This window comes from Grampus griseus (genome assembly GCF_964374135.1).
Source record: "Grampus griseus genome assembly, chromosome: 2".
NCBI lineage: Eukaryota > Metazoa > Chordata > Mammalia > Artiodactyla > Delphinidae > Grampus > Grampus griseus.
In genome coordinates, this window is record NC_139018.1 from 91209532 (window position 1) to 91226342 (window position 16811).

A 16811-nucleotide genomic window follows, 5' to 3' on the forward strand; every position below is an offset into this window, starting at 1 on the left:
CAACAGTGAGAGGGCCACGTACCGCAAAAAAAAAAAAAAAAAAAAAAAGTACAAAGAAGAATCTGACCCAATTTAAACAGAATGTTAAAATGGAAGTGACCCCAGAGAATACTAGTGTTGTATAATAGACATATAATATGTGCCACAAATGTAATTTAAAATTTTCTAGTAGCCAATTAAAAAAAGTAAAAACAGGTAAATGCAATGCATCCAGAGTATTATCATTTCAATATACAATCAGTATAAAAGTATTAATGAGATATTTCACATTCTTTTTTCATACTAAGGCTTCAAAGCCCAGTGTATGTTTTACATTTCCAGTACCTCTCTGTATGGACTAGCCACACTTCAGATGCTCAATATCAACATGCGCATAAGGGCTAATCATACTGGACAGTGATGGCCTAGATAATTTTCTTATTGTTATAAATGTAGAGCCCACATTGAGAGAAAACAAATGGCATACCCAGGGTATCAGCTAGACGTGCCAAGAGCCAGATCTAAACCCTACACTCTAGCTCCCAGTTGAGCACTCTTTCAGCTCTGTTGTAGAACAGACACAGTGGTGGAATAAGGTCTGGGACTTCAACAAGATTGTGAACACTCTTTCATTATAATAAAAATCAACTTTGGATGAGCACTTACTATATTCCAGACATCATACTAGGTAGTTTATCATGACTGCTTGAGATGACCTTGCAGGATAGCTATTTGATCCCTGTTTCCAGAATAACTTATCAAAGCTCAGACATCATTAACTACCTCCAAAGTGGCCAAACTTAGAAGCCAGTTCTGTCTGACCACAAAACCTGGTATCTTTTTCATACACACCACTCTCCAGTCCAAGACCCTCTAAGACTACAACTCCAAGCATGATCTGAGGACGAGCAGCACCTGTGGCATCTGGGAGTCTGTTAGAAATGCAGAATCTTAAGCCCCATTCCAGCCCTGCTCACTGCCTTTCACCAAGATCTGAGGTGGTTAGTAAGAAATCTAAGACAATTCAGTAGAATACCAAATCTCTCTATGAATTGAAAGAACTTCCCAGGAAAATAGTACATTTGTACCTTTGTCAGGCACATGGTAGATAATCAGAAATACCTTTGGGATTGATTTGAACAGCGCTAGCTTGGACATTTAAGGAAGAAGAAACAGGAACAGAAATTTTAATTAAAATGAGTTTCCAGAGCTCAAATCTTGAAATTATAAAATGCTTCATCTACCGCTGCAACACCTGCCTCCTTCTCTCTTAATCTGTTCTTCCTATGCCATAGGTATGTGAATTTCTAATCCCACCAACTTCATTGAGTAGTGGGAAATGTTAATTCGAACAGGAGTATGTCAACACTACACAGGGAAAAGTGGTACAAAGGCGTCTTCACCATACACGAAAAGCAATGAATGGGCCTAATAGAATTGTCAAGATGTGGTAGTTCCTGCCAGGATTTGCAGCTCACCATATTTTGGCTCCCAAGAGTGCTGTCGCATTTCTTGAAACTGGGCTCTAGCTGAGATTTCCTTGGTGTTCCTAAATGTGGCTCTTGCTTTTGAGTCGAAGGTTGATTGTGAATTTATCCTGAACTTCTTCAATCACATTTTCAGTATTTTTCTCACGTGCCATGATGCCCTCAGCTCTTTCTTTTGACATGAGGCAGTTAATTAAGTAGGTGCTAATACATCTAGACATTCTGCATGGAAACTGAAAACTGTGAGCAACCCAGGTCCTCTCCAGAAGGTTGAATTTCTGTGAGTCCTGTTTAGTGAGGTGTTTCCCCCTCTTTCCCATTTCTTAAGTCAATGGGGGCATTGCTGGCTATTTTTGTCCTTTAGAAAACAACAGCAGCGTGATGTATAATAGCAGGGCTTCTAACCAATATTTGATTGTGTCATGCAGGGACCGCGCAAGCTGTGTGTTAAAGAGATGAACAGCGGCATGGCAAAAAAGCAGGCCTGGCTTATAAAAAACAAAATCAAGGCTTTTTATGCAGCAGTGGCAGCATATTGTTTCAGGGACGGTGTCCGAAGTCTCCTTCAGGTAAGGCTGGCACTGAGGGAATGAGTACAGAGGCAAAAGACAATTAGCACTCCGTTTTAATGAAGTTCCCAAATGGAATGGCTCCAGTTGGGCAGACTAGCATCAGAGATCAATGCAGATGGTGAAGGAATTCATTTTGAATTCCTGGGGATAGGCAAAGCTAAAACAGAAGCAGAGAGGTTCTATTACAATGAACTATGAGTGATTCACTGGAAATGGAAAATGAGGTTGCCTTTGGCCAACAGCACATATTCTGTCCCCATACTTATTGAAATGCAAATTTGTTCTGATCGTTGACATTCAAGATTCTATTAAAACTTCAAACTATTTTTACATCTCACACTGAATATAGCAATGCTCAAGTCAGGCATTCTTTTCCTTTTTTCTTTTGCAAATGGTGCGAGGGCAGCTGCAAGACTGGACTAAATAAATTCCTGGTGATCCCAGGCATAAAATCTCCCTCTCCTCCTAAATTATTTCCAGAATGTTAAATAAAATGTAATAATATCTGTGGTTCAACACTAAAGCCCACAGTCCTTCCATCTTTTCTCCCTTATTCTTCCCTTTTTTCCTCACCTTCTATAATAAATATATAGAGTCCTTCCCTAGTTCTGATTTTCATAATTTAGAATGCCAGGGAATCCTAAAACAATCCAAGAGAAACTCAGAATTATAGGGCTTGGTTTTCTAATAATTTGGGCTTTAGTATGGTTGGAAAAACCTGATTCTACATATACTAAATGATGTATTTAGCTTTTAGAATTGCCACCTACTGGAGTGTCAAAATTCAGGATTGCTTCCAGGTAACTCTGATGGCTTATACAGGCAAGAAAGAAAACATGTTGATTAAATTGTAATATTTTGGAGAGTAAGAGTATTTGATGCATTTCTGTCCGCAGAGAAACCATTTCTGAAAGATCCAGTACCCCCATGAGTCTCTTTTCATCTGTTTTTAATTTGATAAACCACAGAAATAGGTGTCATTGCAAGATGCTGATTTTTCTTTCAGTAGTGAGTTACTTTTCAGTAGCTCTTTGGTTAAATACGTTGGGAAGGTTACACATTTAATGTAAAATTATCATGTAAGATTAGTAAAATAATAAATTTCAACTAGGAATGAGAGGACAGACACAAAATAAGAAGAGGGAGTGAAAGGACATTGGTATGGAAAACAATTCGTATGCTAATCCAGAAGAAATTGTAAAAAATTTCGACAGTGCATAAAGCTTGTTCACCTGAAATTCTTCAAAGAAAAATGGTGGAGCACAGAGGGGTCATGACAAAAAGGGCAGGACAGAGTGGCATTAAAGGGAAGCAACGACAACTACAGCATTTTGAATAAAGAAATTATGGCATGAATGACCACATTCCCAAACTGTAGTCATGGAAAAGACTATATCTATACTGCCGTGCACCTGCCAGGGGCCAGATGACAGCTCTAAGAGGAGCTGTTCTGCTACCTGTACATTTCTAAGGGCAATACACCAAATGTGGTGGAGGCAAAGTTTATTTCAGGAACCCTCCATCAATGCCGATCTCTTTCCACTTGCTACTGTCCCCTCTAAAATACCCTCCTCTGATCATTTGTTTCACTCTTAACATAACCCAGAATATCCTTCCTTCACTTCCACTGCTCTCCTTACCTTTACTTGTCAATATCTAACCAACCTGCAAGATCCAAAACAAATGCCACCTCTCCCATGAAACCATTCATGAATCCTTAGCTGGAATTCAAATTTTCTTCCTTTATGCTTCCATATGATTTCCTACTGCATTTGCACTTGAATTATAATTATTATATATCTCATCACCTCAACCTTATTCTAAGCTCCTTCAGGCCCAAGAATATGCCTCACTACTCTCTCACAGCACCTAACACAGGACTGTGCAATTAATAGGTGTTCAGTAATATTGCCGGATTAAATTTAATTAACTGGAAGCCGTATTCTGTCATCTAATGGGGGGAATGAAACTTCTGATATGGAAGATGGCTATTCATGTTACTGTCATGTAAGAGATTTAGGTTCTGGAAACATAGTTCAGTTATTCTTCAATAAATAATGTAAGTAGAAGTTTCAGCGATCCTTCTATATAAGAATTTTCCAAACATGCATTTTATTGCTAATGACATTATGGATATAGCAGGTGGAAATGAGCTTTGAACCACTAAGTTACAACACGCATACCAACAGATAAGCCGATCCTCACTTGACTTTAAATTATTGAACCATTTTAATGAGTGTATCAGAAGAAATGCAAATGACTGCTAATTTAGAAAAGCTTCATTTCTGTCATCTAAAATCCATTTATGGCTGAGATGATTTAGAACTAATCTTTCTATTTTATGCTTGAGTACAGGCATGAAGGACATGCACTAAAATGTAATCTAATCTTCAGAATCTTCAGAACATTACATCAGTGCTCTTTTGGACATTATTTTTCACTTGCAGTGGTAGTTTCCTGGCCTGGTAAGGATTGCCCATGTGTTTATCTCCTCTGTTTAGGCCTCAGGCTTAGGAAGAATGAAACCAAACACTCTGGTGATTGGATATAAAAAAAACTGGAGGAAGGCTCCCCTGACAGAGATTGAAAACTACGTGGGAATCATACAGTAAGTGATGGCTTTCAAGACGTGCTCTTGCTTATAAAGCACTAACCAGGGCAGTACATAACTGACACTGTTGTACAGAATAAATTGCCTGAGAAGAAGACATTCCCCTGGTACTCTGAATTCTTTACCAAAGTGAGAAAACACTGCCAATATAATAGAACTTGAGGGGATCAACAGAATTCAAAGTTTAAACTAATGATCCCAATGCTACGCGACCTCCAAAAGTATATAAATACACAAAGTATTACCTGGCTTGGTTCCTTCTTTTGAGTAAGAGAAAACAAATTCTACACATACAGAGAAGCTCAGGGTGTCCTCAGTGACCATTCTAGAAAATTGAGCCTTTCTTCCAGGCCTGAACATACTTAACCAGCTTTGTCTCAAGGGGGTCAATGTTAGCTACCCCTAACAGCCAACTTTTGTGTCAACAGCTCTGAAAATGGAAGATTTCCTCTGTCTGGGTTCTGACTTCGCTCTGATTTCATACCACAGGGCGGAGAACGTGCTGAGAGGTCTGGCTGCACTTAAAAGTCCATAATACACAGGAAAAAAATCCTCATCCCTGCAAAGCAAGCATATACACCGTGCTCCTTATACTAGGATCTGTCCTCCGGCCCCTGCTAGAATGAGCATCACATTTACCATTATTTGGGGGAGATTTAGGGAACATAACAAAAGTATTCTAATATTAGTCCTATCAAAAAGAAGCATAAGAAAATAATTTTCATCTTCTGAAATTATATGCATTACTGACCAAACAAACATTCACTTAACAGTCCTCTTAACCTGGGGAATCCATGTATTAAATGTATCCTCCTGAATTGTGTTCCCTAAACATATAAAGGCTGGATGCCACGTGCTGCTATCTGGCTCCTGCTGGTGCTCTAAGTTCAGTAGGTTAAGGCTAAACCAGGTGATCAGGGACAGCATTTTGCCAGGCTTAGCAAACAGCATTTTGATATATTTTAAATCACAGTCAGTTGCTGACTAGACATTCTTAGAAATGGATTAGATCCACACTCTGTCATCCAGATTCTTCAGTAAAATGTTGTCCTCACCTTTGGGAACAAAAAAGGGTGGAGCAAATAGGAAGAAATATGTGAATCTTCAGTCAAAGAGTCCATCAGTTGATACAAAATTATTTGAGTTCGTCTTCCAAACTCCCTACCATCCAAAACATTCTAAAAATTCAAAGGACCAAAATAATCAAACCCAGTAATATCAAGCTGAGGAGACTTCTGGCTTTTGTACCAAATTAATGATTGGTCTTCTTGGTAATAAAGTTCAGTGTTAAGGTGGCTCAAATTTGTAATAGTATAAAACTTAGCTGGTTTGGTGAAGTTAAATGACTTTATTATGACAGCACTGGGGTCAATACAGAAGGAAGACAATCAGACATCCATGTTGTATTTCCCTTTCTAACTTTTTCGTTCTGTTCTGTTTTATGATGTAAAGCACAGTATTAGTATTAACGTAAAGGGGTATCACTACAATAGTACAATATTTTACCATTTTTCTTTAACTAGTAGATTTTAAATTTCTGTAATATTCTTAAGTATGGTTTAATTTTAATTAAAATAATTTTAATGACTTAAAACAACACAAATTGTTAGCTTACAAATACATAGGTTGAAAGTCTGAGACTCAGAAAGAGAAAGACAAATACCATATGATATCACCTATATGTGGAATCTAAAATATGATACAAATGAATGTATTTACAAAACAGACAGACTCATGGACTTAGAAAACAAACTTAGGTTTACCAAAGGGGAAAGGGGGTGAGGGAGGGATAAATTAGGAGTTTGGTACTAGTGGATACAGACTACTATTTATAAAATAGATAAACAACAAGGTCCTGCTGGATAGCACAGGGAACTATATTCAATATCCTCTAATAAACCATAATGGAAAAGAATATGAAAAAGAATATATATATATATATATATAAAACTGAATCACTTTGCTGTACACCAGAAACAAATAAAGCATCGTAAATCAACTATACTTCAATTTTAAAAAAAAGCTCAGACACTAACTTCCTGAGCTGGAATCAAGGTGTGGGCTGAGCTGTTTTCCCTTCTGGAGGCTCTAGGAGAGAGTTCCTGGGCTTGCCTTTTGTAGGTTCTAGAGGCTGCCCACTGCTCACGGCCCCTGCCTCTATCTGCAAAGCTCTTGACGGGTCAAGTCCTTCTCACACCACATTATTCTGACCTCCTCTTCTGCCTCCCAATTTCACTTTTAAGGACCCTTGTGATTACACTGGGCCCATCCACATTATCCAGGATAGTCTCCCCATCTCATGGTCCCTAACCTAATCGCACCTGCAAAGTCCTTTTTGCCATGTAAAGTAACATATTCATAGGTTCCAGGGATTAGAATGTGGATGCCTTTGGGGATCCACAATTATTCTGCCTAACGCAGAACCCAGATATTTTTTGTGGAACACACTGTCTATTTTTTATAATCAAGGACACCTCAAACAAGATTTATCCAAAATTTACCTTGTGGCACTTTTGCTAGAATGGATCTATTTTTTTAAGTGAAGTTCACTTACGGTTCAAATTTTGAATGGATATTCATATTATACTGAACTTATATCACTATTTGAAAATTCAGGTCTACTTTGGCTAGAGACTTGTTTGCATATTGTGAGGCAATCACAAACTGCACCGTTTCTGGGAAAGGACAACCGAACGGAAAGTTTCCTTGGGCTTCGTTCAATCCATAAACGATTGAACAAAGGAACTCCCAAGGAGAATATTTCAAATGAACTCAAAGTACTAATCAGTTTGCCCAATATTTAAGGGCAAAGAAAAAATGTTCTGCGAGAACACAGTTAAAAGAGCAAGGCTTTCTTTCCTCCTAGATAATCTAATTCCATTGGGTTGGGTTTAGAGAAGGCACAACTGCCAATTTCAACAGGATAGAGTTGCCATGAAAAAGTGTTGCTTTAAATGGTCTCTCCAAAGTCAATGATAATAGTTCCCTAGAGGGACTGGAGACATTTTAAACTGGGAACTTGATGTCCAAAACGTTGTAGGATTCCTCCTCAATGGGTAAGAGGTTTGACTGATAAATTTCAAAGGCTCTGTGCAGCCTTGAAACTTCTGTACTAAATATTTCAGCAATTGTTTTGTTTACGGTAGAAAAGAATCAAGTATTTTAAATAATCAAAATTCTAATCTTAATCAAAATTCTAGTTGACAGTATTGTTTGAATAAGAGTTAGTTACCTTTACTCAAAATACATTTTTAAAAGACATCGAGGGAAAACAAACAGAAAAGGCTATCAGCTCCTGGCTATGTTTGAAGGTGAATTTTTGGAGTTTAATTACATTAAAATCCTAGAAGCAAGTTCAGTATTAGTCCAAACCTTGAGGATTAAAGGAGTCATTTAAATCACTAACCATTTTGCTTCCACTTGCAGTGATGCGTTTGATTTTGAGATTGGTGTTGTCATAGTCAGAATCAGCCAAGGGTTTGACATCTCCCAGGTTCTTCAGGTGCAAGGTATGTATTTTCTTTATTCAACCAATAGGCATTCATTGAGCACCTACTCCCTGCCTGGCATTGTTCTAGGTTCTGGGGATAGCACAGTACCCAATACAGACAAAACCCCCAACAGTGCAGCTCACGTTCTTGTGCTGACACGAGGTGTGTACACTTTCCCCGTGTTTTCCTCATTGCTAATGCAAGTGGCCTTTGTCCTGCTAACCAAAAATACAGAATAATTCAGGGCAGATATCAATTATTCTTCTCGTCACAAAACCACAAAGCTAGTATCACTAAAAATAAATACCTTTGGTAAAATAAACTGCCAAATTGATTTTTGCAAGATGTTTCAGAAAATGAAGATTGTTTCCTCAGAAAACCATGTATTTTGCTTTTAAGAGTCTATGATCTGGTTTGTAGCTAACATGGAAATGAGCCTGAACGTATCATGCTGTGAATCACCAATCTAAGTCAGAGGCAGAAACGCTAATTCAGTTTAGGGATTCTGCTTTTTTCCCTGTAGAGGATTCCATATATTACTTGTTTAGTCTTAGAGTTTAAACACATCCTCTTGTGTATGGAGTGAAGGACACACCTAAAGAGTCGCTAAAATATTAAGATAGACCTCTAATCCATTACTTATCTCTTTAGCTAAACTTCACAATAGAGTCCACTGACAACATGACACTAAAACAGAAGGTACCTCTTGTGTACCAGGCATGGTGTATATGTCAGTGCTGGGTAGACTAAGACTAATAAGAGTCTGTAATCTCAAGACACTCACAGCCCCATGATGAAAATGGGTGTACTGTTAGTGTGATAATAGGGTATTATGGGAAAGAGAAAAGTGGCACTTAACTCCAAAAGGCTTCCTGGAGGAAATTACCTTTGATTTTAGATCTAGTGTATGAGAAGGAGTTAACCAGGCAATGTTGGGAGAGAGAAAAATGAGAGTTTGAGCAACAGCATTCCTGGCAAAGAGGACAGCATTAGCAAAGATGTGAAGACACAGGAATATGGAGGTGGGGTATATGGGCAACCGAAAGCAGATTTGTGTAACTGAAGTGAAAAGTATGGTGCTTCCCTGGTGGCGCAGTGGTTAAGAATCCGCCTGCCAATGCAGGGGACACGGGTTCCAGCCCTGGTCCGGGAAGCCCCCTTAAAAAAAAAAAAAGTATGAAGCAGACAACAGTGAAATATGAAGCTGCTGATATAAGATCCTGATTTTAAAAGGCTCATTTGTCACATTAAAAATTGTGGGCCACATTCTACAGACAATGAGGAACTGCTGAAGAGATTTAAGTGAGGGAATAATATGGTGAAATTTGAGTTTTAGAGCTCATACTCTTTCAGTTACATGAGGTACGGACGTGAAGAGGACTAGAATAGAGACAGAAACACAAATCAAAAAGATTTTTGTAATAATCAAAGCCAGAGAAGGTGACAGCCTGGACTAGAGCAGCCTCTCTCAGGGGATGGAGAAAAAAAGACAGAGTACGTTGGAGGTACAAAGAGCAGCATTTTAGGTTTGATAGGATGTGTGGGATATGGGAGAGGGAGGAGTGAAAAAATATCCTTTGGCTGACAATGAACGGTGGTGCTACCAATGGAAATGGGAAACACAAGAGGAAGAGCAGGTTTAATGAAGAGATGTCTGGTTCAGTTTTAAACAAGGTCCTGTGGGAAATCCTACCAGAACTGTCCAATAGGCATTTAGACAGTCCTGGTCTTGAAGGAGAAATCTGAGCTGGAGATGTCGATTTAGATGTTTTGGGTCAAACTGTGTCCTCCAGGATTCGTATGTTGTGGTCCTAACCTCAGAATGTGACTGTATTTAGAGACAGGGCCTTTAAAGAAGTAAGTAAGGTAAAATGAGATCAGTAGGTTTGGTCCTAATCCCATATGAATGGAGTCCTTATGAAAAGAGGACATAGGACACAGACAAGCACAGAGGAAAGATCATGTGAAGACAAAGGGAGAAGATGGCCATCTACAAACCAAGGAGAGAGGCCTCAGAATGAAACCAACCCTGCCAACACCTTGACATTGGACTTCTAGTCTCCAGAACTGCAAGAAAATAAATTTCGGTTGTGTTCTGTCCAGTCTATGGTATGTGTTATGACAGCCCCACCAAAATTAATACAAGAGACATCATAATTAAGGTGAAAATTGAAACTGTGACACTGGAAAATATAACCCCAAAAGTGTGTATAGTCAAGAGCCCCAAGGCACAGGAAAAGGGTCCCCAAGGAGGAGCAGGGAAGGAGTGGCCAGAAAAGTAAAGGAACCAGGAGTCTGTGTTGTCACGGAAGTCTTGGGAGCAGAGTGCTCAGAATGACAAGAATCATCAGCACTGTCAAATACAGCAAAAAATACCAGTAAAAGTGCAAATGAAATATAGTTGACATGGCACAGATAATCTTAGAACAATTTCTGTAGAGCAGTGTTGATAGAATCCCGAATGCAGTAGGTTTAGGAGAGAATATGCGATGATGAGGCAGAGAATGTGGATGTGGCCCACCATATGAGAAGTCTGGAAGTTAAGGAGAGGAATGAGGTCGAGGAGGGTTACTACAGGAAGACCTATAGACCTTAGAATGGGAGAAAGGTTTGTTTCCAGGCTGAAAAAGATGGGCTCAAGAGAGTAGGAGAGATTGAAGATGAGGGTAAAGAAAGATGACTATGGAGTAAGATCCTGGAGGAACAGGAAGAATTCAGGGAAGGGCATGAATGAAAGAGTTGGCCTAACACAGAAGAAAAATGCTTCATCTTCTAAAATTAGAGTAAAGAGGGGAGGATTGATGAAGAGGTATGTGGATTTGTAAGAGTGGTAAATTGAGGAAGATCATGCACAATAGTCTCAGTTCTATGTAGTTGGAGCAATTTTGCTAGCTGTCTGCTTTTTCTCTAGCGACAGTTGGTCTCCAGGGTAAAGGGTACCAGGGTTTTGCCGGATAGGTTCACAGAAAGGAAAAGCCTGCAAGAGATTTGAGAGTGCAGGTGCCTAATGGGTTCAGATTCTATTTGGGCATTTCACGATTGTCTCCATCCTAACAGAAGGGAACATGAGTGAATTAGGTGAATTTTTTGATGCAACAATTCTTTTCTTGCAAGGGAAGAGAAGAAAGAAGAAGAAATTAGAAATCAAGCACTTGTAAACGATGGAGAACCACTATCTGATATGTATACTCTATGATTTTGTATGAAGAGCTTTAAAAAATAAAACTGAGAGTAGAATCCATCCTATGCAAAACTGCAATATAAAGGTTATCTTTGGTGCCTTCGGCCTTCCTTTTTTATGCCCCTTTTCTTTTTCATGGACCCTTCATATCTCCAGGTCAGATATACTAATTCTACATGGTGTTCATGATTCATTTATATTCCTTCCTAGTAGAACTTAATACATTGTAGCAACAGTAGCTCAAATTTTTGAGCACTTATTATGTGCCATGTGTTATGCTTCATGTTCACAGGTAACAGTTATCATCCCAACTACCCCATAAGGAAAATACATTGTCCCCATTTTACAGCTAATAAAATTGAGGCTTCCCTAAGATTCACAGTGCTAGTAATTAGTAGAGCTAATATTAAAACCTATGTCTGTTTGAAGCCTCTATTCTACCTTGCTAAAAGGAGAGCTAGAGAGGAAATGACTTACATAATGAGAAGCACTGGTAAAATCCGAGATGGAAATGGAACAAGGCTATTCCTTCAAAAACGCAGCATACAGGCTGCCTGACTGTGGTAAGACAGACATGATGTTGAGGACAATCACAAGAACCTAATATGAAGAGACCTGTTCTGTTAACCTTCTACATTTTACTTTAATTTTTCGGCCTTTTGTGCTACACTGTTTTTCCATCTAAAAAAATGAGAATGCAAAATACAATTTGTATTAAATTATACATTTGCATTTGTTTTGTATGTTGATCTCTTCAAGCTGACAGATGTGATGTAGCTCCCACCCCTCGCTGCTCCATCTGCCAAAATGCACTGTCAATTTAGTTCTATAAAGCAATACAGCAAGCAAATCCTGTAAGTTTCTGAAAGAATCCTGGCAGTGAACTGCATCCCCTTCTAATTTCCCAAGGGATGTATCTAATTTATATCAACTTTGATGTTTGAAATATTTTTGCTTCTTAGTCAAGAAAGGGAAAATGCAGTAGGATGCTAATAAAATAATTATAAGTACCAATTATCTAGAGTAAATGAAAAAACAGCGTTACACAAATACATGAACATGCAGAAAAACAACAGCATAATGATAGAAATTAACTTTACCCCACATTTCCATGCATTGTTTTGAAGTCACGTAATTTATGACACAACCCTCATGTTAGATTTTGAATTGGAAGAAATAAGCTTGCATTTCATTGTATTATGCTGTAATACAGGGCTTAATAAGAGCCTGATAAATCTTAAGTATTGCATTATAATATGTTAATGATAATCATCATAGCTTCTCCAAAACAGACACCACAGTGTCATCACAGATTATAATTTAAAGGAAATATTAGCAATTCAGAGTGCCCATATACTGTAGTTAATAAAGCAGTGAATAGAAATCAACTTTATAGGTAATTTACCAGCTAATGACAATTATTTCTATACTGTGTCTCAGGCTTATGTGAGAATAACTTTTTATGTAAATAAGATTGATGCTCATAGCATTATTACTTGTATAGTGCAGCAACTCATCCAGTACTGATGGCTGATAGTTTCTCTTAAGAAATCAATTTATCGCCTGACAACACAAAAAAAATGCAGTATTTCATATTGTTCACTTCCCACGGGTATTTAGCAAGTTTGCCAACTACAACATAGAGTCCAAATTGTACTGGTAAGAAATAACGTGATGAAACATGGTTCACAATACACTGCAGTCAAGTGTTCCATGTAAGTACTGCACGATTTATGACCATCTCAGAGCACGAGGGTTCTGCTGTGTCTGATAGAGTGGCTTAGCAAAATAAAGACAGATGGCAGTGTAGTAAATAATTACTTGATTGGAAGGCAACCACTGCAGGATTCCTTCCTGCCTTCAATTCAACTAGGCTTCACCTGGGGTACAGCACATTGATTCATGTGAGCATTTACAGCTTTGAGCTGATTGATCAAGAAAGAATCATAATTTCATAATTAATAAAGAAAAAGGATGCTGTGAAGTTGGAGGATATGCGATTCCTCAGTGGGTTTCCTTGCTCTCTCTTTTGCTGTCAGATATCTGACTATTCTCTACCTTTCAGATTCAGACTGCACTGCAATGTGTAGACTCCTGCCTATTTCTAAAAGACATTGCTAAACAAAGAAAAAAAGAAAGACTGGAAATAGACCATTCGAGGCAATCTTGACAACTAAACTGATTTCAAAATAGTCACTCCAGTTGGTTACCATGCAATCAGTTTATAAAGGACTAGAAAATAAACTACTGTTCAAGTGGTTTTGGCATTTGCATGAGGATACACCTCGGGATTCACTCTTTGTTTTTCCTATGAGAACTGTTTTGGGGAACGTATGACGACTCAGAAACTCACTCTCAACTGATAGATCCTAAAAGTCTAAGCTTTTCCTTCCATCATTAGAGCCTCTGGGATCCTCTTAATCTTGGCATGAGAGAAGGGCAGGCTTTTATTCTCTCTCCCTAGCTATGTGGCTTTGTAAATGTGATATAATATGAAACTAATATGCAAGATTCAGAGTCCCACCAGATGCCCAGGTGGTGGCCCTTTCCAGGGTAAGGAGCCCTTTCCTTCCTGCTCATTCTTCGGATTAATCCCACCTGTCCTACCTTCTGTCCCATTCCAGCCTGGTTTGTACCATCAGCTGCTATCGGCCCCTCTTTTTATAACTCTGTATATAGCATTAACTCTACTTCTTTCAAACATTGTCTTTTGTACCAACCCCCCTTACATACACACATACTGTACACACTCCCACCCCTGACAAGAGTTCACATGTTTTTCTTCCTTTACAGAGATAATGCTGTCAAATGTTTTGAACTGTACTGAACAGAATTGAGCTGTTCTTTTATTTCAACAAACTATTCTTGAGTGATTATGGCGGTGAGCACTAGCAAGGCAGGGGCACAACTAAGAATGTGAGAGGGAGTCTGGGAAGCCTAAGCATGGGTTTTGGAATCAGACAGGCCTGGGTTCAAACTCAGCTATCCAAATGGGAATAATTACAGTACCTACCTCACAGATTTGTTGCTTGGATGAAAGGATATGATGGCTGCAAAGTATTTGGAATTGTACTTCCCACAAAATAAACTTTCAGTAAATGGTGGTAATGAAATATGACATAAGCTACCCTCCAGGAGTTTGCAGACTAGTGGGGTTATAATAGACATGTATCTTAAAACTCTATTCTATGTCACATAGTTATAGTTAGTGGAATAAAGGTTGAGGAAGAATATTATGGAAATATGGAGTATTACAGAAATTTCTCTGACAGAAATTTGAGGATGGTTTTTTCAAAAAATGCATAGTGGGTATTTTTTCAATAGACAGATATTGGCAGTCAGAGCATATCACTGATGAACGACGGTAGAAGGATGAACACTAGAATTGGAAACAGAAGACCTGAGTCACTAGCTATGCAACCTTGGACAAATCGCTTGAATAGTGTGAACCCAAGTTTCCTTCACAGCAAAATGGGGAGAATGAGGAGAATGCTACTAGCTCTGCCTGCATCCCAGTATTGGTGCTGGGATGAAATAAAATGCTATTGGAAAGGGCACTGTGAATCCTGAACATCACAGTGTATGGTGGTGGTGGTGGAAACAGTAAAGAAATGAGTAGTTTTCAGTCAGCCTCGTGGAAATCAGTTTACGTCTATCTATTCCTACTCCCTTGCTTTATCTCTCCTGTGATTAATGGTATACTTTTGCAAGTCAGCTAGCCAGTACTTCAGTTGAAAGAAATGTTTGGACAAAGTCTACTGGTGATTTTGCATGCAAACAGAGGCAAACAGTAGGCCAGATAGATTAATTCAGGAGAACAGATAATCAAAATGTCACTTCTACCTAGCACTGAAAAGAGAAAAGCAGGGAGTGCACAGAAGGAGGCCTTAGATCATCTACAAAGTGAATAATTAAGAATTAACTTTAATAAGAATTTGCAAAATCACTGTGAGTGATCATACCACTGTGTGGATCTGAAAATCCAAGATGTCCAAGCAGGCAGATTTTAGCCTTTAGAATTGACTCTGTCACCCTCTGTCTCTGTCGTCTCTGAGGGAACTGCTGAATCTGACTCATTCACACAAAGTCTAGTTTTGTCTCTCAGGCCTGGGATTTTGCAGTTTGCTCTGTCCAGGATAGGCTTTGTATATACCTTTGAGCAAATTATTGGAGCAGCTCCCAGTTCACTCAGCCAGCTGAATCCTTACAAAGGAGGATTTATTTACTTTTCCTCCTTTGTCCAAATTAGAGGACAAAGAACATGGCAAGTAGTGGCTAATCACAGGGTATGCTGGAGCCTGCTAAAAGAAGAAAAGTAAAAGAACCCCCTCCCCAGTGTAAACCTTGCAGTTGCCCCCAAAGCAGCTCACAAATTACGTGCCTTCCAGATGACTGCAAAGAACAGGTTACCCCATAGCTGACCCCTGCAACAACCCACAGAATGGGTAATAGCTAGAGACCCATCACCCAGGACAATGATGCTGCTTTTCTGGGGCAGCCTGTCATATGTACCCATATCCTTAGAGTCTTCTCTTTAAAATGACAATTTTGAGGGGACCATAGTTTTGGGGAATTAACTTGGCATTACACCATGTGCCTGAGTGTTTAGGTTCATCTGAGGATAAAGAGTCGGAGGTTAATAAAAACAACCCTGAAATAATAGCAATAAGCCAACAGCAGAAGGTCTCCATAGAGGAGAGCATACAGAACTTGGAGTCAAGCAGACTTCTTGCACTGGAACCCTGTTATTTACTGGGCGACATCAGACAAATTATTTAAACTTTCTGAGCCTCAGTTTCTTCATCTACAAAATGAGGATAATAATAGTAACTTTCTCAGAGTTGTTTGGGAATGAATAATATGCAGCACAGTCCCTGGCACCCAAGAGTGTACAATAAATATTAAATTCTAAAATAACTCCCAGCCTTCTCAAAATACTTGATTTGCTTTGCATGACTAAGCCGATTTCCAGAAGTTGCATCAATACACTGCCTATAGAAATGCACTCATTGCTTTGTTCTCTAAGGAGCAACAAAGCACTGTTCAGGAGCTGTTTATTCTTTTTACAAAGCTAGGAGGGTGGGAAAGGCAAAAGGCTACAGTTTTCCATTTCACAGATAGGAAATCAGAGGCATAGGAAAAGTAAATGACTTGCCCAATGTCACACAAAGCCAGGAGCAGAGCTGTAATTGGTTATGACCCCCAGTGCAATGCAGCTTGTGTTCACCTTTTGAAAGTCAGGGGTAAGCAACTCCTGTCTAAGCTTTAATACCATCTATCTGATTTCTTAGATTTTTCTATAGCTGCTTGCTGGTCTTGAGAACCTTTGAAGCTTTGGGGAAATCACATGGGTGATTTGACCTTAAGTCTCATGCCACCGGCAAAAGATTAATTGCTAGCACCTGGAAAGGGGCCAGACAATTCTGTGTAGCTGAATAACAGCATCATCTAGGGATGTGACTGTCCTGACAGATTTAGTTAGTACAAAAT

The 16811-nt window shown here is 38.9% G+C and overlaps 1 protein-coding gene and 1 long non-coding RNA gene across 5 annotated transcripts in view; one reads left to right on the forward strand and one right to left on the reverse strand.

Moving 5' to 3' along the window:
* Positions 1 to 16811, forward strand: part of SLC12A1 (solute carrier family 12 member 1) — a gene marked incomplete at both ends in the record, with an annotated part of 89638 nt that overhangs the window by 57373 nt on the left and 15454 nt on the right. For all 3 annotated transcript variants that reach the window (XM_082647412.1, XM_082647410.1, XM_082647411.1), the window contains 3 exons: positions 1895 to 2035; positions 4540 to 4646; positions 8076 to 8158. In XM_082647412.1, the coding sequence (XP_082503538.1) occupies positions 1895 to 2035; positions 4540 to 4646; positions 8076 to 8158 (331 nt within the window). The remainder of the gene's footprint in view (positions 1 to 1894; positions 2036 to 4539; positions 4647 to 8075; positions 8159 to 16811) is intronic.
* The window catches only part of LOC309818029, an 84482-nt gene that overhangs the window by 23947 nt on the left and 43724 nt on the right, over positions 1 to 16811 (reverse strand). The window lies entirely within an intron of this gene.